This window comes from Papio anubis, chromosome 16 (genome assembly GCF_008728515.1).
Source record: "Papio anubis isolate 15944 chromosome 16, Panubis1.0, whole genome shotgun sequence".
NCBI classification, from domain to species: Eukaryota; Metazoa; Chordata; class Mammalia; order Primates; family Cercopithecidae; genus Papio; species Papio anubis.
The window spans coordinates 64,485,710-64,512,006 of record NC_044991.1 but is presented as its reverse complement, the minus strand read 5'-3'; the positions used below and the strand labels follow the sequence as shown (position 1 = coordinate 64,512,006).

The 26,297-nt window shown below is 48.7% G+C and overlaps 2 protein-coding genes across 5 annotated transcripts in view; both read right to left on the bottom strand.

Annotated features, from left to right (window-relative positions):
• The window catches only part of SRC (SRC proto-oncogene, non-receptor tyrosine kinase), a 103,784-nt gene that overhangs the window by 72,883 nt on the left and 4,604 nt on the right, over positions 1–26,297 (bottom strand). The gene's annotated exons all lie outside the window — the stretch shown is intronic.
• The window catches only part of MANBAL (mannosidase beta like), a 27,287-nt gene continuing 16,335 nt past the window's right edge, over positions 15,346–26,297 (bottom strand). For 3 of the 4 annotated variants that reach the window (XR_004179063.1, XR_004179065.1, XR_004179064.1), the window contains exons 3-4: positions 16,109–16,287; positions 15,346–16,077 (exon numbers count right to left, since the gene is read on the bottom strand). Coding sequence is in view for 1 of the 4 variants with exons in the window: in XM_009216154.3 (XP_009214418.1) it covers positions 16,180–16,287 (108 nt within the window). In the remaining 3 variants the exon portion in view is untranslated. Of the gene's footprint in view, positions 16,288–26,297 lie in introns of all 4 variants that reach the window. The other variant, XM_009216154.3, reaches the window with a different exon arrangement.

Sequence of the window (26,297 nt, the reverse complement as noted above, 5' to 3'; positions counted from 1 at the left end):
CTCCTGCTTGCCGTCTGCTGGGATGTCCTTCCTGTCTCTAATCCCCCGCTCACTCCTCTTCCATTCTTTGGTCCCTCCCCTGACCCCCCCGCCCCCGGGGCAAAGCTTCGTGGATCCCATCTGCACTCCTCACAGTGGATGTTTCGCCAGCAGGGAGAGGGTGGGCTGGGTCATCATCATGTTCCAGCATTGCTCAGACCAGCACTTGACGCTGAACAGGCCCCAACACTTGTTGGGACAGGAATCTCAGGCCTGGATTCCCCAGATTGGCTGGCGCCATGCCAGGCCCATCTCAGCCCCTGTCTGAGGCTAGCACATTAGCTTGGCTTCCAGAGCAGGAACTGAGCCAGCCACCCCGCCCCACGTCACACCCTGAGTCTGGCCTCACCTTCTCCCAGGGCCCCGCCAGCTCAGGGAGGACTCCAGAGGCAGGGATCCCCAAGGAGCCCGGAAGGAGCCCAGCCCCAGTGCTGGCTCAGGCCTCAGCTGCCTGGGGCCACAGGCTGTGGCTGTGACCTCTCCAATCCAGATGGTTGGATCTGGGGGAGGCTCCTTCCCACACCCCAAATTTGAACCAAGCCTCGGGCCGCTTGTGGTCTGTGCTTAACTTTGTACCACAGCTGCATCCCCGTCATTAAACATCTTTAATCATCTAATGGTGCAATTAGCTCCCTGGGCCTTAAGCTGGCTCCCCTGCAGCCTTCTCATTCCTGGAGGTGTTGGCATCGAGGTTTCCAGGTCCTTCTGTTCAACTCAGCAAACACTCAGGGAGCTCTGTCTGTGGAAGCTTGCCCTGAGAAGTACCCAGCACATGAAGGGCCAGCCTGGGCAGCCTCCCCTCCCTGCCACAACGTGGGCCAGGGATAAGAGGAGGCATACATCACCAGCCAGGCCCCTCTACCTGCCAGACAGGCCCAGAGAGGGTGAGTAACTTCCCCAAGGCCACAGAGCCCAGGTCTGGAGATCTGCTTGAGGCCTTGGGACCGGGTGAAGCATTTGCTGAGTGTCTGGTGGTGGGGGCACGTTGGTTAATAAAATGCACACGGCCCCTGCCTTTGTGGATTTCACAGGTTGGTGTGAGAGGCAGTTGGTAAAAAAAATTGACCCAATTGGTGCAGAAATGCAGAATGTGCTACCTGCTAGGATGGGAGTCAGTGAGGGACAGGGTGAGGAGGAGGTGAGGAGCTCTTAGGACAGCAAGTCAGAAAGGCTTCCCAGAGGAAAGTAGCTAAAGCTTGGTTTTTATTGTTCTTATTGCTTTTTAGAGGGTCTTGCTCTGTTGCCCAGGCTGGAGTGCAGTGGTACAATCCTGACTCACTGCAACCTCAAACTCCTGGGCTCAAGTGATCTTCCCGTCTCAGCCTCCCAAGCAGCTGGGACTACAGTTGTGCAGCTAAACCTTGAAGGATGAAAAAGAGTGACCATATAAAGATTCGGGAGAGCTGGGCACGGTGTAATTCCAGCACTTTGGGAGGCTGAGGCGGGAGGACCACTTGAGCCCAGGAGGTTGAGGCTGCAGTGAGCTACGATCGTGCCACTGCACTCCAGCCTGGGTGATAAAGCGAGATCCCATCTCAAATAAAATTAAAAAGTAAAAGAAAATGATTTGAGGAAAAGAACATTCAGGGGAAGGCCCTCAAGGTGGGAACTGGGTATACTGGATCTGGATGGAGAATGGGTGGAGGAAGATTAATGGGAGATGGAACCAGAGCTTTTCACAGGGACTGGAGCCTCCTCCGGTATGAGAAGGGGCTTAAGCTTTACTTCCAGGCTCTGGGGGACCACAGTGGATGTTAAGGGAGGAGACAGGTGTTGGTGACAAGATGTAATGTATTTTTTTTTTTTTTTTTTTCTGTAGAGACAGGGTCTCCCTTTGTTGCCCAGGCTGGTCTCGAACTCCTGAGCTCAAGGCATCTACCCACCTTGGCCTCCCAAAGTGCTGGGATTACAGGCATGAGCCACCAATGCATGTTTTTGCAAGGCCCTGCCGGCAGCTGCATAAAGCGGGATTAAGGGAGGTGGGTGGAGGCAGGGAGGTCAGCAAGGAGGCTGGGATATCCTCCAGGAGGGGGTGAAAGTGCTGCAAGCCTGGCAGGGGAGGTGGCGAGAGTGGATGACTTGAGCGCATTAGGAGGAAGCTCCGACAGTCCCTGCTGATGGATGAGGGGTGTGGGCACAGAGAGGGCAGCTCAAGACGGATTCTCAGGCTTTAGGTGGGTGAGTGGAGGTGCACTTACTGAGATGGGGAAGTCTGGGTAGGAGCCCACTGAGGCCAAAAAGTCACGAGTTTGGTTTTGGCCAAATTATTTTGGGCAAACCTGTTAGATATCCATGGAGATGTTGAAAAAAAATGAATAATTTAACCAACACTTTTGAACACACTGCATCAGTTGCCAAGTGCCTTATATGCATTAACTCATTGCAACCCATTGGAAAAGGTGCTACAGGTTCAGTCTCCCTTATCTGAAATGCTTGGGACCAGAGGTGTTTCAATTTTGAATTTTTTTGGATTTTGAAATATATATATATATATATATATCCCTAATCCAAAAAATAAAAAATGAAATCTGAAATGCTCCAGTGAATATTTCCATTGAATGTCATCTCAGTGCTCAAAAAGTTTCAGATTTTAAAGCATTTTGGATGGCATATTTTTGAATTTGAGGTGCTCAATTTGAGGTGCTCAACCTGTATCATTATTCCCATTTCACTGACGGTGAAACTGAGGCTCAGAATATGATGTTTTGTAAAGGATGAGAAAGCCACACAGAGCCCTGGGGAGTCCTCATGTCTAATAGGCTGCAGGAAGAGGCCTCCAATGAGGGTTCTAAGCTTTCTGGAAGGATGTTGTTCTTGGATTAGATGTTGCTGGGAGACCACGTGAGATAAGATAGGGTCAATAAAGTGTCCAGGGCATTAAGCCACCAATCACAAAGCAGCACCAGCTGACCTCAGAGAGTGAGGTTTCAGGGGAATAGAGGCGGGAGCTAGACTGCTAGATGTCCTGGAGGGAGTGGGAGGAGAGAAGGTGGAGGGAGCTAAGCCTGGCTGGGGAGGGCAGGAGACAGACAGATACTGCTTACAGGGACAGAGGGTCCCAGGATGCTCCCCTGCCCATCTAGGGCCAGAGACTCCAGGGATTTGTCAAAGAGATGGACACTTTAGAATAAGAATTTCCTTTCTGAGTCTAGGCGTGGTGGCTCACGCCTGTAATCCCAGCACTTTGGGAGGTTGAGGTGAGCAGATCACCTGAGGTCAGGAGTTCGAGACCAGCATGGGCAACATGGTGAAACTCTGTCTCTACTAAGAATACAAAAATTAGCCGGGCGTGGTGGCGGGCACCTGTAGTCCCAGCTACTCAGGAGGCTGAGGCAGGAGATGCTTGAACCCGGGGAAGCAGAGGGATGAGCGAGATGCTTTCTACATTGCACTCTAGCCTGGAGCAGCAGAGCCAGACTCAGACTCAGAAAAAAAAAAAATTAGCCAGGCATGGTGGCGCACGCTTGCTGTCCCGGACTACTTTAAGGCTGAGGCACGAGAATTGTTTGAACCTGGGAGGTGGAGGTTGCAGTGAGCCAAGATCATGCCACTGCACTCCAGCCTGGGCAACAGAGAGAGACTGTCTCAAAAAAAAAAAAAAAAAAAAAAAAGAATTTCATTTTTGGTATTGATCAGCAGCTGTGCACTTCCGAGTTAACCTGTGTATTATCGAGGGCTATTTCTTGCCTGTGGCAATTCTCCAATGGACTGAGGACAAGGCAGGGGTCAGGAGAGGGCAGGGTGCCTCACTCTCCCCTCTCCCAGCTCGGGGTGTTCCCACACACACTCGGACTCGGTCAGAACTGAGAGGGCTACCGGGCAGCGCCCTTATGTTCCCAGAGGACTCTGGACCTACGGGAGAAGAAGAAGACCACAGCCTTGGGTGCCAGGATAGGATAGTCTCTCCTGGCCATGGACAGGCGCCCTCCAAGCTCACAACGAACATTAACACTTTCCCCACCCCAGAAGTCCAGAGGTAGGGAGACCTCCGCCAGCCCCTGCAAGTGCATTCTGGGGAGACCCAGGCCTAGACGGGAAGGGCCTTGCCCAAGGTCTCATCCCATTTGTCCATCACCTCCTCAGTGCCGCCAGATGCGAACCCTCCAGCATGGCTACCTGCCCCCAGAGGCCTTCCTTGGCTCTCCCCTAGGCTTGGTTAGGCCCTCGCCTGTGTTCCCAAAGCTACTCCCAGGCTTGCCACAGCCTATGGTCATAGTCTTTCTGTGCGTCTGCCTAGCCCCACTGACTGGAGGCAGGAGCCGGATCTGACCCACCTGGCATCCCGGTGCCCAGCATAGGGGTTGAACAGGGCCAGGGTGTGGGTGTATTTGTTGAACCCACCTGAGCTGAACTGAATCACTTGGGCTCTTGCTAAGGGCCATAAGCCTGGATCTTTCTCTGGCTTGAGAAGCAAAGTACCACATTTCAGATTTGGCATTTCTATCAGGTGACTACATAGGAGCAAAGACTCAGGGTCCTCAAATGATAGGAAACCACAGGGAACATCAGGCATCCTGCCCTCATCTTCCAGAGAAGGAGGGTGAAACTTAGAGGGACGAGGGTACGAACCACAGGCCCGCCAGCAGTGGGGATGGGTCATACTCAGATGGCCTCGCCCCTGCTCCTGGCTCCCTTTCCATAAATGTGAAAGCCCAGGTTTCCTGATCTGCACAACTGAGTTGGACTCAGCGGTCTCTGAAAGCTCGGCCACTGTCCAGTTCCATGAACTCACAGGCTCCCAGCCCCACAGCGGGGGGAGGAGAGGCACTTTCAAGAGGCTGTTTATCATCTTGTTGTACCCCCTTGAGCTCTGGGAGCAAAACATTCCCAAGAAACAGGGTGATTCATTCACAGCACCACTTGCCAGTTCCAGAGAAAAGGCAGCCCGTAAAACACACTCTGTGACTTTTAAGGAGGAGGAAAAGATATATATATATATATTTTTGGAGACCTGGTCTCTCTCTATCACCCAGGCTGGAGGGCAGTGACACCATCACAGCTCACTGCAGCCTCCACCTCCCTGGGCTCAAGTGATCCTCCCTTCTCAGCCTCCTGGGACTACAGGCGTGCACCACCATGCCTGGCTAATTTTGGGTGGTTGTTTTTTTTAGAGCTGGGGTCTTGCCATGTTGCCCAGGCTGCTTTTGAACTCCTGGGCTCAAACAGTCTTTCCGCCTTGGCCTCCCAGAGTGCTGGGATTTCAGGCATTAGCTACCACACCAGGCCAGCATTTTTTAACGAAATTTCTCTTTAGCAGAAGATGGCCAAAGAAGCTGGGACACGTATTTTTTTCCTCCCAGAGAACCAAGCTTTTTTGGGAGGAATCTATCATCATTCAAGCCTAATTCTCTCAAAACACAAGATGGTACCTTCTAGCAACACAAGAGACGACATCACTTTTTGAACAATGTGATAGGCTGAACCTGACAACAGCCGCTCTTATTGTTGGTTGATTGGATGTGGGTTAAAACTAAATTCGATTGGCTGTTTTGTTGTTCTTGACATGAATCCATGTCAGAACTCCGAGTGTCAAGGAGAAGATGAGAAACTCATACTGGCTCCTCTTAAATTAAGTAGAGGGAAGCTTGTGGAATGTGTTGGATTAGAAATCTTGCCACCCAAAAAGCCATGGAGGGAGGGAATAGGTGAGTCTGGTTAGGGATCCTGGGTGTAAAATGTGATAATTGCAGCAGGGCGGATGGCAAGCCTCCATGATTCAAAAACCAGCCTGGAACGACTCCAATAATACAAAGACAGATGGAAAGCACAGTCTCTCATTTTGAAGTCACAGGATATCTATGCCCTGAATTTGGGCCTCCCATAACATGAATGCTATACTCAAGTTCTTAAAAATTATACTTTGAGCTCCCAACCTGCAGCTGGGTGGAGGTGGGAGTGAGTTTGACCTCTTTGCCCAAGTGGGATGCAGTAAGAAAGCTCTGGAAACCTGGGTTCTAGTTCCATTCTGATTCCAAAGAGCTATGTGGCATTGAGCATGTCTCCAACCCTCTCTGGGACTCAGTTTCCCCTTTTGTAAAATCTTAGGGAAAAGAATGGGTTAGAGAGAAGAGGTAACCCTTGAGGTATGGGCTTTGGGGTCATAGTGCTGGCTTTTAATCCCACCTTTCTTAATGAGGCAAGTTGTTTAACCCTTCTGGGAAAACCCTTCAGTTTTCTAAGGCAGAGACAATAATATCTACCATAATGAATTCGCTTACAAGTTAAATGACATAATGTGTCTCAAACACATAGCTTACGTCTTGACCCACAGGAAAATTTTTTTTAAGTTTTTGTTTTTGTTTTTGTTTTGTTTTGTTTTTTAAATAGAGACAGGGCCTGACTATGTTGCTCAGCCTAGTCTCCTGGGCTTAAGTGATCCGCCCACCTCAGCCTAGGAAAATATTTTAGGAAAAAGCAATTTACAAATAGTGAAATGCTCAGATCTGAAGCATTCAGTCAACTTTGATGACTGCATATCAAGGTATAAAACATTTCCAGCAGGTGATCCCAGCACTTTGGGAGGCCAAGGGGGTGGACCACTTGAGCCCAAGAGTTAATGACCAGCTTGGGTAATATGGCAAGACCCTGTCTCTGCAAAAAATACAAAACGTTAGTTGGGTGTGGTAGCACATGCCTGTGGTCCTGGCTACGCGGGAGGCTGAGGTGTGAAGATCACTTGAGCCTGGGAGGGAGAGGTTGCAGTCAGCTGAGATCCCACCACTGCACTCCAGCCTGGGTGACAGAGCAAGACCCTGCCTCAAAAAAGAAAAGAAAAAATTCATCATCCCAGATAGTTTTCTCATGCCTTTTCCTAGTCAACCCTCTTCCCAGAAGTAGCCACAGATCTGATTTCTATCACCACAGGTTAGTTGTGTCTATTTTAGAATTTCACGGGAATAGAACCAGACAGTATACAGATGTTCCTTAACTTGCAGTGGTGTCACATCCTGATAAACCCATCCTAAATAGAAAATATCATTAAGTCAAAAATGCATTTGGCAGGGGAAAGGACAATGGTTAGGTAGAATGGTTAGAGTTAGGTAGAATGAATAAGATCTAGTATTTGATAGCACAAGGTGACTACAGTCAACAATAATTTGTTGTACATTTTAAATAACTACAAGAGTATAACTGGACTGTTTGTAACACAAAGAAATGATAGATGCTTACCTCAATGTGATTATGACACCTTGTATGCTTGTATTAAAATATCTCATGTACCCCACAAATCTATATACCTACTATACCGACAAAAAAAAAATTATTTTAGTGCATTTAGGCCAGGCACAATGGCTCACACCTATAATCCCAGTGCTTTGAATGTCATGAGTTCAAGACCAACCTGGGCAACATAGTAAGACCCCACCTCTACCAAAAAAATACATTTTAAAAAATTAGCCACGCGTGGTGGTATAAGCCTCTAGTCCCAGCTACTTGGGAAGCTGAGGTGAAAGGATGGCTTGAGCCCAGGAGTTAGAGGCTACAGTGAGCTATGATCATACCACAGCACTCCAGCCTAGATGACAGAGTGAGACCCTGTCTTTAAAAAAAAAAAAGTTAAAAAAAATGCATTTAATACGCCTAACCTACCAAACATCCTAGCGTAGCCTAGCCTACCTTGAACGTGCTCCGAACACTTACAATAGCTTACAGCTGGGCAAAATCATCGAACACAAAGCCTATTCTATAGTGATGTGTTGAATATCTTAGGTAATTTATTGAATACTTTACTGAAAGTGAAAAACAGAATGGTTATATGGGTACTCAAAATACGGTTTCTACTGAACGTGTATCTCTTTCACAGGATCATAAAGTTGAAAAATTAAAGTAGAAAATCATCCGTATTCATATTGTGCATATCTGTAATCATTTCTTTCTTTCTTTTCTTTCTTTTTTTTTTTTTTTTAGAGATAGGATTTCATTCTGACACCCAGACTGGAATGCAGTGGTGCAATCATAGTCCCCTGCAGCCTCGAACTCCAGGGCTCAAGGGATCCTTCCACCTCAACTTCCTGAGTAGCTGGGATTACAAGCTTGAGCCACCATGCCTGACAGTCAATCATTACTTGATGGTGTGTAGTATTTCATTGTATAAATATGCTGCATTTCACTCATTCTATTGTTGATGAACATCAGGGCTATTTTTAGTTTTTGACTACTATGAATAAAGCTGCTATGAACAATCCAGCTTGAATTTAGCACAAAATTTTTGTGGACAAATATTTTCGCCTCTCTTGGGTAATATCTAGGAGTGGAATGCTGGCTCATAGCTTAGATGTATGTTAAATTTTTAAAAGAAACTCCAGTTTTCTTTAATTTTTTTAACTTTTAGGTTTGGGGGTACATGTGAAGGTTTGTTACATATGCAAACATGTATCATGGGAGTTTGTTGTACATATCATTCCATCACCCAGTTATTAAGCCCAGTACCCAATAGTGATCTTTTTTGCTCCTCTCCTCCTCCCATCCTCCCCTCTCAAGTAGACCCCAGTGTCTGTTGTTTCCTTTTTTCTGTTCATAAGTTCTCATCATTTAGCTCCCAGAAACCCCAGTTTCTAAAGTGGCTCTACTGGTGGGGGATGGTGGCTCATGCCTGTAATCCCAAGGCTTTGGGAGGCCAAGGTGGGAGGATGAATTGAGGCCAGTAGTTCAAGATAAGCCTGGGCAACATAGTGAGATCCTGTCTCTACAAACAATTTAAAAATTAGTCGGGGGTGGTGGTACGCACCTGTAGCCCCAGCTACTCTGTCAGAAAGCTGAGGCAGGAGGATTGCTTGGAACCAGGACATCGAGGCTGCAGTGAGCTATGATGGTGTAACTGTACTCCAGCCTGGGTAAAAAAGCAAGACCTTGCCTCTAAAAAATATATAAATTTGGAAGAAGATAGAGGTGGTGGCTGTACAACACTGTGAAAGCACTAAAATGCTGCTGAATTGTATGCTTATTTAAAATGGTCAATTTTATGTCATTGACTTTTACTCCAATACATTAAAAAATAAAAACAAAACTCTTCTCTAGATCTCTTCCTCACTGATGAGCACAGTTTTACCATTAGTGGTTTAGTCCTTTAGACAGTGAAGTGGGCAAGGAGGAGTGGGGGGAAATGAAGTCAGAGAGGTGAAGGAGGTGAAGTGGTTCTTGCAGGCTCTGTGGGTCCCAGTGAGGACTTTGGCCTTTACCTGAGTGAGATGGGGACAGGTGATGGAGGTGATCTCACAAGTTTTAAAAGGATCCCTCTGGCTGCTGTTTTGAGAACAGACTACCCGTGAGGAGGGTGCTGCAATATCCAGGTGAGATAAGGGTAGTGAAGTGGTGAGATAGTGTCATTGTGGATTTTTAAGGTTGAGTGGCAAGGAGATACTTAAGGGTCAGAAGGGGAGTGTGACAGAGAGAGGGAAGTTAAGAATAACTTCAAGGTTTTTGGCCCAAGCAACTGGAAGAATTAAGATGTTCTTTAAGACACAAATAAGTGAAAGATATCCAATGTTCACGGATTGGAAGAATTAATATTGCTAAAATATCCATATTACCCAAAGCAACCCACAGATGAAATGTAATCCCTATCAAAATTCCAATGGCACTTTTCACAGAAATAAAAAAGAAAATCCTAAAATTCATATAACCCACAAAAGACCTCACATAGCCAGAGCAATCTTGAGAAAGAACAAAGCTGGAGGAGGCATCACACTTCCTGGTTTCAAATTATATCACAAAGCTACAGTAATCAAAACAGTATGGTGCTGACATAAAAACAAATACATAATCCAATTGAAAAGAGCAAAGAGCCTGGAAATAGACCCAAGCATACATGGTCAACTAATTTTTGACAAGGGCACTAAGAATACACAAAAGGGGAAATATAACCTCTTCAATAAATGGTGTTGGGATGGGCACAGTGGCTCAAGCCTGTAATCTTAGACCTTTGGGAAGCTGAGGCAGGAGGATCACTTAAACCCAGGAGTTCAGGACCACCCTAGGCAACATACTGGGACTCTGTCTCTACAAAAAATAAAAAAAAAATAGCTGGGTGTGGTGGTGTGCACCTGTAGTCCCAGCTACTTGGGAGGCTGAGGCAGGAAGATAGCTGGAGTCTTTGGCTGCAATGAGCCATGATTGTGCCATTGCACTCCAGCCTGAGCAATAAAGATATTCTGTCTCAAAATAAATAAATAAATAAATAGTGCTTGGAAAACTAGATAGCCACCTACAAAATAATGAAACCGAACCCTTATACTATATACAAAAATCATCTCAAAATAGATTAAACACTTAAATATAAAATCTGAAATTGTAAAACTCCTAGAAGAAAACAGGGAAAAAGCTTTTTAAAATCATATATATGTAATTTATTTATTTGTTTATTTTTTGCAGAGATGGTGTCTCACTACGTTCTATGTTGCCCAGGCTGGTCTCAAACTCCTGGCCCCAAATGTCTTCCCAGCTAGGCCTCCCAAAGTGCTGGGATTATAAGTGTAAGCCACCACACCCAGTTGGGAAAAAGCATTCTGACATTGGCCTTGGCAACAATTTTTTGGATATGGCAACTAAAGCACAGGCAACAAACACAAAAATAAAAAAAAAAATGGACTGCATCAAACTAAAAAGTTTCCACACAGCAAAGGAAATAACAAAATGAAAAGACAATCTACAGAATGGAAGGAAATGTTTGCAAATCATATATTTGATAGGGCATTAATGTCCAAAATATATGAGAAACTCATACAGGGCCGGGCACAGTGGCTCAAGCCTGTAATCCCAGCACTTTGGGAGGCCGAGACGGGCGGATCACGAGGTCAGGAGATCGAGACCATCCTGGCTAACCCGGTGAAACCCCATCTCTACTAAAAAATACAAAAAACTAGCCGGGCGAGGTGGCGGGCGCCTGTAGTCCCAGCTACTGGGGAGGCTGAGGCAGGAGAATGGCATAAACTCGGGAGGCGGAGCTTGCAGTGAGCTGACATATGGCCACTGCGCTCCAGCCTGGGCGACAGAGCAAGACTCCGTATCAAAAAAAAAAAAAAGAAACTCATACAACTCCATAGCAAAATAACAACCCAATGAACCCAATTTTTTAAATGGTCAAAGGACCTAAATAGACAGTTTTCCAAAGAAGACATACTAATGGCCAACAGGTTCTATGGAAAGGTTATCAACATCACTAAATAATGCAAATCAAAACCAAGAGATGTCACCTCACACCTATTAGAGGGGCTATTATTTTAAAGACAAAAGGTAACTGTTGGCAAAGATGTGAAGAAACTGGAACCCTGGTACTCTACTGATGGGAATGTAAATTGGTATAGCCATTACAGAAAACGGTATGGAGGCTCCTCAAAAGATTTAAAAAAAAAACAAACTACCAAATGATCCAATAATCCCACTTCTGGGTATTTATCCAAAGGAAATTAAATCAGTATCTCAAAGATATGCTACATTCCTATGTTTATTGCAGCATTATTCATAACAGATAAGATACAGAAACCACCTAAATGTTCATCAACTGATGAATGGATAAAGGAAATGTGGTGTATACATACAATGGAATATTATTAAGCCTTAAAAAAAAAAAAAAGAAAAAGGAGGCCGGGCGTGGTTGCTCACGCCTGTAATCCCAGCACTTTGGGAGGCCGAGGCGGATGGATCTCGAGGTCAGGAGATCAAGACCATCTCGGCTAACAGGGTGAAACCCCGTCTCTACTAACAATACAAAAAATTAGCCGGGCCTGGTGGTGGACGCCTGTAGTCCCAGCTAATTGGGAGGCTGAGGCAGAAGAATGGCGTGAACCTCAGCCATTAGTCGAGATCGGACCACTGCACTCCAGCCTGGGTGACAGAGCAAGGCTCTATCTCAAAAAAAAAAAAGAAAAAAGAAAAAGGAAATCCAGGCCAGGCACAGTGGCTTACACCTATAACCCCAGAGGCCGAGGTGGGCAGGTCACGAGGTTGGGAGTTCAAGACCAGCCTGGCCAACATGATGAAACCCCGTCTCTATGAAAAATACAAAAATTAGCCAGGCATGGTAGCCCAGCCTGTAGTCCCGGCTACTCAGGAGGCTGAGGCAGGAGAATTACTTGAACCCAGGAGGTGAAGGTTGCAGTGAGCCAAGATCGCACCACTGCACTCCAGTCTGGGTGACAAAGCGAGACTCCGTCTCAAAAAAAAAAAAAAAAAAAGGGAAATTCTGCCATTTGCAACAACACAAATGGACGTGTGAAATAAGCCAGACACACAGAGAGAAATATTGTATGATCTCATTTATATGTAGAATCTAAAATAGTCAAACCTATAGAATCAGAGAGTAGAATGGAGGTTGTTAAGGGCTAGGAGTAGTGGGTGATGGGGAGCTGTTGGTTAAGGGGCACAAAGTTTCAGTTATGCCAGATAAAAGAGTGTTGGAGATCTAATGTATAGCATGGTGACTATAGACGATACTGTACTACAGTCATCTCTGGGTATCTGCCTGGGATTTGTTTCAGGACTCCCGCAGACATCAAAACCCACACATATTCAAGTCTCGAGGTGGGCCCTGTGAAAACCGCCTCTAGGAGAAGTTAGCCCTCCATATACGTGAATTTCACATCCCACAAACACTATTTTTGATCTGCTTTTGGTTGTAGATGTGGATGTGGTTATGAAGGAATTTTATTTACTGAAAAAAAGCTGCGTATAAATGGACCACACAGTGCAAACCCATGTTGCTCAAGGGTCAACACTTGAAATTTTCTAAGATCGTAAGTGTTCTCACCCCACCCCCCACCGCCCGACACACACACACACACACACACACACACATAATGATGTGAGGTGATGGGTATTTTAATTAGCTTGATTGTGGTGATTATTTCACAACATATACATATATCAAATCAGCAAGTTGTACACTTTAAATACATACTTTGTTTTTTTTAAGATGCTCTTTAAGATAGGAAAGACCACAGAAAGAGCAGGCCTGGGGCTGCTGGTGAGATCAGGAATGTGCTTTGAGATGCCTGCTGTGTATTCAAATGGAGATAAGGAGTAGGAAGTCAGATTCGTGAGTCTGGAGCTCAGGAGAGGGGCTGGAGAGATCCGTCCGGGAGCCTTCAGCATGTGAGCGGTGTGATGGTTAATTTTACATGTCAGCTTGACTAGGCCACAGGACATGCAGATATCTGATTAAATAGTATTTCTGGGTGTGTCTGTGTTCCGGAAGAGATTAGCATTTGAATCTGTGGAGTGAGTAAAGCGGGTGGGCCTCATCCATTTAAGGGCCTGAACAGAACAAAAAGATGGAGGAAGGTTGGACTCGCCCTCCCACTGTCTGACTGCACAAGCTGGGACGTCTGTCTTCTGCTCACAGCACTCCAGGTTCTCAGCCTTCAGGCTCAGACAGAATCTACACCATCGGCCCTCTACTGGCTTTCTTGGGTTTCCAGCTTGCAGGCAGCAGACTGTGGGACTTCTCAGCCTCCATAATCACTGGAGACAATATCTTATAAGAAATCTCGCTGGGTACAGTGGCTCACGTCTGTAATCCCAGCACTCTGGGAGGCTGAGGCAGGTGGATCACTTGTGGCCAGGAGTTCGAGACCAGCCTGGCCAACATGGCCAAACCCCACCTCTACTAAAAATACAAAAACTAGCTGGGCGTGGTGGCACGTGCCTGTAATCCCAGCTACTCGGGAGGCTGAGGCAGGAGAATCGCTTGAACCTGGGAGACAGAGGCTACAGTGAGCTGAGATCGCGCCACTGCACTCCAACCTGGGCGACAGAGCAAGACTCCATCTCAAAAAACCAAACTTTTAAAGTCTCCTTCCATGTTTCTCTGGAAAATCCTAATATGGGTTGTATTTAAAGCCTCGAGCCTAGATGAGATCTTCAAAGGAGTGGGTGCAGAGAGGAAGTCTAGGGACTGGAGCTTCTGTATAACAGACGATAGAGGACTAAGGACTGAAGCCTGGGCCCCTCTCATGAGCAGGAACTAGTAATGCACGAGGGAAATCCGGAGAGGATGGGTCCTGAAAACCAAGAGAACCAAATGCCGCAAACTCTGCCCACAGTACATGTGGAAGAAGGGTTTGGTGGAGCAGAGGATGACAGCCTTGCTTTCTGAGGGCTATTCTCTGGCCCAGCCTTTAAGGGAGAGGATCTATTGAGGTGGCACTGCTCCCCAGAGCCAGAAGCTGTCTCTGCCCCACAAGCTGAAACAGGTCTGCACTACAGCTCTGGCCCCTGCTCTCCCAGCCTCATTTCCCTGTGGTCTCAAGTCCTGCTGAGCCTTTAAGACTCAGCTCCATCACTTCCACTCTGCCAGATGGCTGCACCTAACCCCTCGAGATTGAGCTGGGTGCCCCTGGGAACACTGTTGGAGAAATAGCTCCTCTGTTGGAGAAACTCCCCACATCAAACCTGCTTACATGTCTGAGTCTCCCACTTGGCCAGGTGCACTCTGGGTTTCTGGGAAGGTTCCTTATTTCTGCATCCTCAGTTCCTAGCATGGGGCCTGGCATTGAAACTCTCATTAAAGTGTTGCGAAACAGCAACACTCCGCAGAAGCTCCTCCTCAAGCCAGTATCTAGCCAAGACTGGCCCTTCATTATGCACAAGCTCCAGCCCCTGGACTTCCTCTCCTGAAACCTCAAGTGCTGGGAGATCTTGCCAAGCCCCTCTGCAGCAGAGCAGGACCCTCATAGCACTCGCTAAATACCTGTTAAATACCAAGGAATGTGCCGTGGGCTGGGTCCAAATCCCGGCTTGGACATTCTCAAGCAGTCTGGACTTCAGTTTCCCATCTCCAAAACGGAGATGACAGTCGCTCATCCCTTAAGATCCTCATCAGTCCTGACATTTGGGAAAGTTGTCCGGCAGGCTGTAAACGAGCTGGGCAAATCTGAGTTACCAAGGGGCCAGGGCTTTTCCTCAGCAGCTGATTCAGGGCAAGTGACTACACCTGGCCAATGCCACATAAGGCCTTTTACCGTATTGCACTTGGTTTTCCTCAAGCCACTGTGACGACAAGCAGCATCTTCCTCAGAAGGAACGTAGGGAATGAGCAGGGCCTGGACCCAGTGGAAACTCTAACACACCCATGGCCATTCACAAGTGTTTCCAGTGACTAAAGGCCACACGAAGCACTTAGCCGGACCCTTCCTGAAAACTTCTTCCAGAATGGCTCAGCCTGCAGAGCTGCTCTTGCCAAAGCCACCCCATTATGGCCAGCTTCACCCCCACTGTCCCACTTCTCTGGGGGGCAAGCCTTTCCCTCATCCCCAGGGCAGGGCCCTAGGCTTCCGCTCTCCCTCAGCAAAAGACAACACAGGCAGGTTCTGAAGCTTGCATGTCAGTTTATTCACACTTCCCCCAGGAACTCGCTCACTGGTCAGGGAATGAAAGAATTGAAGGGATGGGGGATGTACAAGTAGAAGTAAAAGGCACACCTTGAATGTGCTATGATGGGTTGAAAAGAGGTTGGTCTGAAATTGATGAGCCTCCCATTTCAGAGGCTCAGGAAGTTTGTGCCCAGGAAATATGCACACCTTCAGCCAAATACCCTGCACCTGATGGAGCAGAAGCAGGCACTGCCTACCCTGGCCTGGCCGTCTGCTGGCTCTCACGGCAGGCATTTTCTGGGCCTGGCTGTCGCAGCCAGTGGGATCACTAACATTGCATGGCCATGGCATCTTGGCCTAAACAAACAGGTGAGGCCTGGCTCTGTCTACACAGCAGCAACAAAAGTGACTGATTAGCAGGAGATTTGCAGTGCACAAATAATGGGAGAGGGTGTACTTGTCAGCATTAGATAATGACGCCAAAATGTAGTGTAAACCCACAAGGAGGGGGCGACTCAAGGATGGACACATGACTAATTAAGAAAATGTGACTCTGTGAGCTGAACTGGCTTCTGAACAAACCTAATACAGTCTATGCTCACAGTTTCAGTCCCCTTGACTCTAAACCGTCACAGAAGCAGAAGGAAGAGGAAGTGATGGATTGCCGAGCTGGAGCCTAGGGACTGTCATGACTGTCTAGATCTCTGTGGTCCAAGGGCGTCACAGCCTGCTCAGATCCCGAGCCTGGGATGGGGGGAACAGGATGTAGATTCCCAGGAGGGCTGTCCCCAAGACCCTCTCCCTGCCTGCCCGGCTCCTCGGGCCTCCTCTTCTACCGCTTCTTCTTAGTCTCTTTCTTGGGCCTCTTGTTCACAGAAGGAACAGCAGCCTTGGGCTTCCTCGTCACCTCAGCACTTCTGGGCTCAGACGGTTCGGCCTCCTGTGAGGTGATAAAAAGGAGAGTCCTGCTTAGATGGATCAAGCCTGATGCCAGCAAAAGGAGATCACATCGGAAAGCAAAGAAGCATGCCACAGAAACACAAGAGATGGAAATCGTCATTCCCGGGACCTAGCACCCACATGTATGTGGGACTGCCCCGGGAGCATCGTGGCTCTCAGTGGAGAATAAAGGAGGCCCCACGGGGAGGGGGCAGCTTGTGGGATCTCAGACGCCCAGGCAGAACCTGGGATCCTTCCCTTTCCAGCCAACTGACTTTGTGGGAAACTCACTTCCCCTTTCTGTGTCTTGGTTTACTCACCTGTGAAATGGAAATAGCCACGCCCGCCTTACAGGACTGATGTGAGGCGGCAAAACTACGTGGAAAGCACCCAGGAAGTGCCAGCTGCATCCAGTGGCTGGCCGATCATCCTGTGTCAGGGACTGGACAAAATGTGGGCGAGGAGCTGGCTGTGGGGCAGACTCGCTGTGGCTTGCCCTCCTCTGGCTGCCATTCTTGTCTTCCCATTCAACCCACAGAATGCCAGGGCTGGGAGGGGTACAGAGGGCCTGCCAGCAGGTACGCAGTTCCACACTGTGTTCTGCGGAGCCTGGCAGAGGTGCCTCTGTGGGGCCTTGGGGCAGAATTCCAGACTCCCCTGGCGACAGGAGCAGCTCTGATTTTCAATCTATTTCATACACTGTGATTTGTCCCTTGTAAGATTTAAATGAAACAAAGTTCTGCTGCTAAGGAATAAAAGGTTCAAACCCACAGATCCAGCCCTGGTCTTTACTGTGCTGATAAGGAAGGTAGACTCCAGCGAAGGGACACAGCTTGGCCCAGGCCACTCAGGCTCATGTCAGAGAAGAATCTGGAACAGGCTCCGTGTGCTCCTGTCTAGTGTCCTCTCCTCCTCTGAGTGATAACTTGCAGTGTGCCGTGGCCAGAAAGGACGGACGTCCGAGAGGCCGGGCTAGCCCAGAGAACGCCAATCACAGCCCACAGGCCTTGTCCAGGCCACAGACTTCATTTGGCCTACAGTGTTTATTTAAAAACTCAAGCCAATTGGGAGATTTCCCATTAAATCTGGATTCCTAGATTCTCTTGAAACTAACTGTCCGGTGACACTGGCCCTGCATTCCCTTGTGGCAGCGATGGGCTGAGGAGGCGCTGCCCCTTTTCAGGTGCCGACCATGCCCCCACACCCCGCCGCCCCCAGCACTGATTGGGAAATGTTTCTCAGTGCCCGTGTTCTTTATGAGAAATAGGAAAATACGAAGCAGACTAAGATTCCTGGGAGGGGGGATACTTCCAGATGAGGAAAAAACCCCTCTGTGTTTCATTTGCCAACCCGGCTTCCAGCTCACTACACTCCCTGACCTTCCTTGCTTGCCCCATTGGCCCATGGCCCAAGCCTCAGCTCACCCTACAGAAGAGGAGGGCCCATGCAGGGGAGGGCAGTCCCTGCCTCGGATCCGATCCAGAGGCCTGTCAGCTCCCTCCTATCAGCCAACACTTGTCTCCCGCCTGGGTAAGAAAACCAGTTATGAAGAGCCAGTCAGGTCTCAGGCCCCCAAGGAGTGACTGTCCCAAGATAACCGAAGGGCTTCCCCTCCCCAGCCTCTCACTGCAGCGCTGGATTCCCTTGGCCTGCTGAACCTCCTCCTGCCAAAAGTCAAAATGATCTGAAGGTCCCCTACTCTGTTTATGTAACTTGGCCAAAACAAAACAAAACAAAATTTGCAAGGCCTGCCTGGATCTCTAGGAAGGAGTCTGCCTTCTGAGTTCAAGGCTGGGGGCTCCTCCAGTTTCAATGGGGCTCAGTTCAGAGACCACAGGGACAGTGAGACCCAGTTGCCACCCTAGTGCCTCCCTCACTCCACAGGCCCTCTCTGGAGCCTCAACCCTTCTGGCACCTCCCAGACCTCTCCCTTGATCCAGCTGTCTGCCAGACGATGGGGACCGGCGTCTCTAAGGCACCTCCAACTGAACTGTCCCTGACCCCAGAAGGCCCAGCCCTCCTCTCACTGGTGGAGCAACCAGAGACCTGGTGACCTCACCGTCTCTCTGCTCCCCACTGTCCAGTGGGTCACCATGTCCTGCTGACATGACCCCCTCTACCTCTTGATTCTGCTACTCTCTCCAGCATCCAATTCCCCCTTCGGTTCTGCCCACTGCTAAGCGAAGTGCCTGCTGTCTTTGTCCATTCCTCATGCACCCACCAAAGGAACTCTTCTAAAGTGCAGTTCTGGCCACTGCACCTTCCACCTGAAAGCTTCCAGTGGCTCTCTGTGGAACGGCATCTAAGGAGACCGCTTCTCCAGCCTCACCCGGGCTCCTCTTTATCCCCCACACTAAGTCAGGCCCCAGAGCTTCCGCTGGTCACCTTCATCAACAGGAATACCTGCTTCCTTGGCCACCTGGCAAACTGCTCCCATTGTTTGGCCCTGTCCATGAATACACTCCTACTCACTGTCTAGCCTTCCTTCCCTGCTCCTCCCTCCAGCTGGGGGCAGCCCCTCCTCCTTCCTCGGGCCCCTAGGCACCCAGGAACCTTATAATGTCACTACTTTTTTTAAGACAGGGTCTCACTCTTTTGCCCAGGCTGGAGTGCAGTGGCTTGATCTTAGTTCATTGTAACCTCCACCTCCCAGGTTCAAGCGATTCTCCTGCCTCAGTCTCCTGAGTAGCTAGAATTACAGGCACCCGCCACCACGCACAGCTAATTTTTTATATTTTAAGTAGAGATGGGGTTTTGTCACGTTGGCCAAGCTGGTCTCGAACTCCTGACCTCAAATGATCCAACCGCCTCAGCCTCCCACAGTGCTGGGATTACAGGTGTGAGTCACTGCGCCCAGCCCATAATGCCACTATTATTTTCCCATAGTTACATGTTTTCATGTTAGCCCCTATTAGCCCATGAGCACTTTGGGATAGCTTCAACTGTTGCTGAATGAATGAATGAGTGAATGAATGAATGAATGAATGAAATGAAAGAACAGCCAAGTCTCCCAGTAACCATGAGAACTTCATTCTTGTTTATTCCCATGAAAATACAGCACTTAAAACTAGGCCTCACTTTTCTATGATCACAGAGGATATGAACAGACTTAAAACCCAATATACATACCCTGGCCTAAAGTATGCCTAAGGATAGCTGCCAATAACAACAACAACAGCTGGGCGTGGTGGCACATACCTGTCCTCCCGGCTACTTGAGAGGTTGAGACAGGAGGATCACTGAAGCCCAAGAGTTTGAGGGTATAGTGTGCTATGACTGTGTCTATAAATAGCTACTACACTCCAGCCTGGGCAACAGAGTGAGACTCCCTCTCTAAAAAATAACAAGAGCCATAACAGCTGCTAATTATTTATTGTTTATAATATGCCAGGCCCTGTGTTATGTGTCTGGACATGACGGCCTCACAAAGTGCCATAATGAGGCCCAATTTATAAACAAAGGAACAGACACTCAGGTCATATGACTTGCCTAAGGTCTTAGCTGGTGAGTAGCAGACCCAAGATTTGAACCTAACCTCTTCATGGGTACAGAGTCCAGCCTCTCTCAAGTTTCCTGGAGTCCTCAGGGGTAGGAATACGTTGAATCTGAGTTAACTGTGAAACCTACTCTCTGTTTAGCAGCCCCCAGAACCACAAGCTGCCTCTGGAACGATAAGTACAGCTCCTCTGAGAACCTATCTGTCGATGGGTCACTTAAAACCCCTTGTTTGTGACTAAAGTCCCTATAGGAGTCAGAAAAGTGGGTTTGTACTCCAGATCACTTGATTTTTTACAGCTGAAGGCAGTCTTCTGTGGGTGTGTGTACATATTACAGTTATCGAGTCATCTGAATGCGTGATCTGTCTCCTCCTCACCCCAGACCTCCTCCTCTCTTCCCCACCTCAGCTTTTAGAGCCGTCATGCACCCAGTTACCCAAGCTAGACACCTCCAAGTCATTTATGAGTTCTCAGCATCCAACCTATCCCCAAGGTCTGTCCATTCCACTTTCCAGCGGGCTCTAGACCCAGCCAGTCCCCTCTGGACACACTCCACTGCCCAGCTCAGACCCAGGTCCCCTGCCAGCCCCGCTGGTTGCATCCAACTCCCACAGATTCTCCTGCCCATGCCTCTACCTCCCCATATTCATCAGAGTTTACTTTATGTTACTTTCAGAGTCAATTTTCCTAATACAATGACAACACGCCAGGCGCGGTGGCTCATGCCTGTAATCCCAGCACTTTGGGAGGCCAAGGCGGGTGGATCACCTGAGGTCGGGAGTTCGAGACCAGCCTGACCAACATGGAGAAACGCCATCGCTATTAAAAATACAAAATTAGCCAGGCGTGGTGGTGCATGCCTGTAATCCCAGCTACTCGGGAAGCTGAGGCAGGAGAATAGCTTGAACCCAGGAGGTTGACGTGAGCCAAGATTGTGCCATTGTACTCCAGCCTGGGCAACAAGAGCAAAACTCAAAAAAAGTTTCATTCAAAACAAAAACAAACAAACAAATAAAAAAAACAATGACAACAACAATCCCAATCGTGTCTGTTTCCTCCTTTAAAAACCTTGCTGGTTCCCCTTTGTGTGAGATAAATTCCAAGACACTCGGCAGGGGGCTCCGGGCCTCTCGCTCAGTCTTGGCCCCTGTCTCCAGGCAGGCCCCCTTGCACAGCCCACTCTTGTCACCCTGGGCTATTGGCCAGCCAGTGTCTCCCAGTACTCTGCTCCCTTTCCTCCTCTGTATCTCTACCTGCATCCAGTACATGTGGGCACTGTGCCCATGGGGAATGAAGAGAACGCACACTTAGCGGGTCTGTGTGTGGATGCTCCCCGAGCCTCTCCATTGCCCTGGTGAGCCAGCCACCACGAGCCACACTCCACTGGCAAGGCCACTCAGGCTCCCTGAGGCCAGGTGACAGCCCCATGCAAGCTGCAGGGAAGCAAAGGCGGCCGTGACCCACATGACCTGGGCCCTGGAGTCCTGGCAGCCACACAGGGCCTGTAGCTCCAAGTTCTTCACTGAAAAGAATGACTCTGAATGAAGGGCTGCCTTTTCATTTCTCCTCAAATGTACGCTGCCAGTCCAGCCACACAGACAGCAGACTACAAAGCCGACAGCCCCGCCTTTAAATCTGGGAGCACTGCGCTTCCTCTGAAGCAAGCCTCAAGTTTCCTCAGCAATCGCATGTCACATATAAAAAACTCCCGCGGCCAGGAGGCTCCTGGGTCCGCGGAGCCGTCCTCTGTGGACAAAGGCCCCATCAATAATGAAGTAGCTCTGTAGCGCTTACCAGGCCAGAAAATTGCTGCTATTCATCAAATTCGAATAATCGAATCTGTGCCACAATACATCACATCCCTTCCAGCAAGAAAAGTGCATTGAATTTTATGATTTCCACTCTACAGTTCAATGTGGATTTAGTACTGTAAATCAGGACAAAATGTCATTCTACACAGGCCACTCTTTCCTTGAAAATGGCCCAGGGAAAGAAAACCATTCTGCTACACTCAGGCACCCTCGTGCACCTTATCTTGCACGACCCTCTAAGAACAATGGAGTTGGGCAGGAAGATCCTCTTCTGATGACGGAGGCAGACTAAGAGCAGGTCAGCACTCAGACCAGTCTGCCTAACGCTGAAGGTGCTGCCCATCCCAGCAGGCCATGAGGGCCTGAGACAGGGTGGGAGCTGAGAAGTCCTCACAGAGATGAAACTAGCAGTGGCCTTAAGCAAAGATAGGACTGGCTGAAACAGAGCAGGGGAGGCCATCCATGTGGACTCAACAAGGCAAACAGAGACACGGAGTCCAGGACGCACTTGGCAGGCAGGGAGAACTGTGATTAGAAAGAACAGCCTTTGGGAACTCATTCCAGACACAATTCAGCACGACTCTGCCGGCCCTCCCCACTGACTGCTCTGCGGCTCCTTGTGTGTCCAGCCGTCTCTCCCAAGAACCGGTCGGTACACATCTCCAGACCACAGGCTGGTGGGAGCATGTTTATACCCTCATCCTGCCCACCACACGGCAATATCCCCAGAACGGGTCATTAAGCAAAAAACAGCCTGCCTCCCAATTCAACTGCAACCTCCTCCCAAGCTCTAAAACCACACTGAGCAGAAACGCAAAGTTGCTTCTGTGAGCCTGTGTCCTGAGGTGTTGAGAATGGGTGGATGCTTGCCTGCGGTTCATTATTTATTTACAGCAGGCCTCACTGGAAACCAGGGGCCTCGTTTAAAATCAAGACCCTTGTGCAAAATTTTCCAGAAGAGTCCTGACCTTCTAGGCCACTGTCCTACTGCACCACAGGAATGAGCCACCTGTGGTGCAGTAGGTGCAGGTGGCTCACCACCCTGATGAGACAAAACATCATCAGGGGTCTAAACACTGCAGGGCTTTCTGGTTGGTTGTGAAGTCGCCACGGGCATCACATTGGGAGCCACCACTCTCACCATCACCTGTGTTGAGTCCTCCACTAGATCGCAATGCTGGCCATTAGCTATCTGTCTTCCCAGCACCTCTTCTCCATGGGGGCCCTGCCCTTTCCCTATCCCATGGGGTTCAGAGGGACTCTCAGTCACTGGGGTCACAAGAGTAGGCAGCTACATGTGGCCTGGCCAAAGACAGTACTCATTCCCATTTCCCACCTGTGGGGCAAGGTGTATGTGGCCAAGGAGAGGCCTTCCATGAGACTCAGAAGGTGAGGAGAGGCAGAAAAATGGCTTTTCTCACCTGTCAATCCTGACTGATAAGGGCACTGACTGTGGCTGCTGCAGCCATCTTTCCCAACACAGAGCAAGGGCCCAGGAAGGAAGCCAGCACTCCCAGGAAAGCCAGGAGACAGACAGATGGAGCCCTGGAGACCCCTTGAACCCCTAAATCCAGCTGTGCCTTGAAATTCTCAGTTCCAAGAGCCAATACTGTTTTCATTCGGAGAAGCTGCTGGAGCTGAGTTTCTGAACTTGCAACAGGAAGAGCCCCCACTAATATAAGACGGTGGCAATCAACAAACATAGCAGTATGGAAGTGAAAGGACCTGCCTTCTAGAAGCAGACAGCTGGCTGTGAGCTGACAAGATGTGCCATAAGCACATGAACAGATGAGAATAGTCAATGCTGAAGCTAGGAGAGTTTCTCATTCACTACCGTGTATGACTGACCATCCGCCACACAAGTTGCTGAACTCAGAGTCAACACCCACATGCTTAGTTAGAGTTGGCTGAATCAACACTCGATGTAGAAATCGATCTGAAAGAGGCTTGGAGGAGGGTTATGGGGAGGAGGGAGACAGGCTCCCTACCTTAAGAAGAAACCTGCCTCCCACTTCCTACTGCACTCCATGTAGAGAGGCTATGGACCATCTCCCCCAGAAAATATGCCTGGGCATATAAACCTCACATTCTTGTACACAATTTGACAGAGATCACAGACCCTCAAACCTATCCCGAGACTTCCCTAGAAAGCCAGGAACTCCCTACTGAGAACTTTCTTCTACTGAAACCCAACTCTGAAGGAGAGCAGCTGGAACACAGTGGTGGTGTCAGATTGGGCCGGCTTTCCTCAATCATCTCCAGGGCACTGGTCTCACATGTGCTCTCCATGGACCACTCAGTGGACTTCAGGCAGGCCACACCGTCCTGGTCCCCTGCCCACTGCTCTGTCACTTGAGAGAGGGAGAGAAATGGAGACCCCAGCTTTCTCTGCCCAGCACTCCCCCTGTGGGAATGGACCTTCCCATCCCCACTCAGAGGTCACGCCACAGAACCCTCCCCTCCCCCACACTGGCCACAGCTGTGCCAAGCTGGGTCAGCCACAGTTCCTTCCCTGGGAATTCTGGAACTGAGTCCGGCAGGAAGGCATGGTTATGTTTAGTGGCTGTGCTGCATCTCATCACAGGGCCAGCAAGCAGAGAAGCAGGGTCCTCGTTAGAAAAGCAAAAGGCAGGAGAGGAACAGGAAGGGAGGCAGAGGGCATGCCAGTGATGAGCAGTAAGTTCCAGTTCCCGCCACTTCCGGAGGCGCTGCCGCACTCCTGCTCTTGGGTTCTAGGAAAGCACCTGCACCTTCTCAGTCTACCTACATTGCAAGGAAACTACTTCAACAGGTTGGGTATGCTCCAAGTTCACGTCTTTCCTGGGTCTTCATTTCCCTCGAAAAACTTAGCAACTCATTCTTGGGTTTCGAGTAATAATGCTGTATTTGTTTGGTTTGGTTTTTTTTTGTTTGTTTGTTTTTGAGATGGAGTCTCGCTCTGTCGCCCAGGCTGGAGTGCAGTGGCGCAATCTCAGCTCACTGCAACCTCCACCTCCCAGATTCAAGTGATTCTCCTGCCTCAGCCTCTCTAGCAACTGGGATTACAAGCACGCACCACCACGCCTGGCTAATTTTTGTGTTGTTAGTAGAGAGAGGGTTTCACCATATTGGCCACGCTGGTCTGTGACTCCTGACCTCAAGTGATCCACCCACTTCAGCCTCCCAAGTGCTGGGATTCCAGACATCATAATGCTGTGTTAATAAAATAATTATCAGGTCTCTGTTTCCCAACTTCTTGCTCACTTTTCCTTTCCCACATGGAACATTTTGCTATTATTTCAAACGACACATCTAAGAACTGAACATATCCTGTCCTCCTAAAATTGGTTTCTGTTTGAGGGAAATCATCTAAAGACTTGAGCAGTGGCTGCATATTACAATCACCTGGACACTTTAAAAAAAATACTGATCCAAGCCGGGCACACTGGCTCATGCTTGTAATCCCATCACTTTGGGAGGCCAAGGTGAGAGGATCACCTGAGCCCAGGAGTTCAAGACCAGCCTGGGCTACATAGTGAAACCACGTCTCTACAAAAAATTATTTAAAAATTAGCCAGGTGTGGTGGAGCACACCTGTAGTCCTAGCTACCGAGGAGGCAGAGGAAGGGAGGATCACTTGAGTCCAGGAGGTCAAGGCTGCAGTGAGCTACGATTATGCCACTGCACTTCAGCCTGGGCAACAGAGCAAGACCCTGTCTCTACATAAATAAAAAGAAAATACTGATCCAAGGCTTCAGAGAACAACTGAATCAGAATCTCTGGGTGAGGTCTAGGCCTTTGAAAGCTCCCCAGGTGGTTCTAATGTGCAGCCTCGTGGAGAACCATTGACCAGTCCAAAGACCAGCACTCTCATTCTCTAATCCCAGCTCACAGTGAACAGAGAGCATCGATCACTTTCTTTCCTCCAGAGCAAAGCAACAGCCCCCAGAATCCTTTTCACCATGGCCACCATGCAATCGATCAGACTTGGCATGAGAGATGAAACTTATCTGCTAACTTGGACTAGATGGAAATGGTACTAGGACCTATTATCTTCTATTTTAGAATCCAGCCTACAAGAAAATGCTTGGATTAAGTGTGGCCCACACCTCCATCAGGCTCAAACAAATGTTTGTTTTTTTAGGTCTGAGTTTAATGAGGTACCAATAAGAAAACCTTTTCATTTGGCTTACGATTCTAGGGACACGGGTTTTCATTTTACGAACTGATTCTTGCTCCTACTATGAAAAGGAAGGGGGTGGGGTGGGAAGCATTTGTATGTGTTCCCTTTTTTCCTCCATGATTAACCCCAAAAGAGCTTTCAAATAATCTGCTAAGTATTGAAGTACTGAAGTCATAAGCAAGTTGCAAAAAATCGGCTTACTGGAACAACAGGAAAGGCATTCTTTTGCTTTTCAAAGGCTTTCCCATCATCTGGAGCCAAAAATATTATCTTCTGACCCAAAAAGCCACTAATAAACCTTGTTTCTATAGGCTAAGCAAGAGGGAAGATTTTGCCCTGAGCAAAACGGCAAAGGCGGCAAGACTGTTCTCTGGGTCCTCCCACCCTCACTTCTGCTCCCTCCCCTACCTCCTGCCACCCTCCACTTCCAGGTATCTCCCAACTGCCTTCAGGCTGCCTAGAGTCTTACAAGCTGCCCGCACTCCCATGGGCTCCCTTTCTCCCTAAAAGTACCCCATCCCCATATTAAAACCCCTTTCTT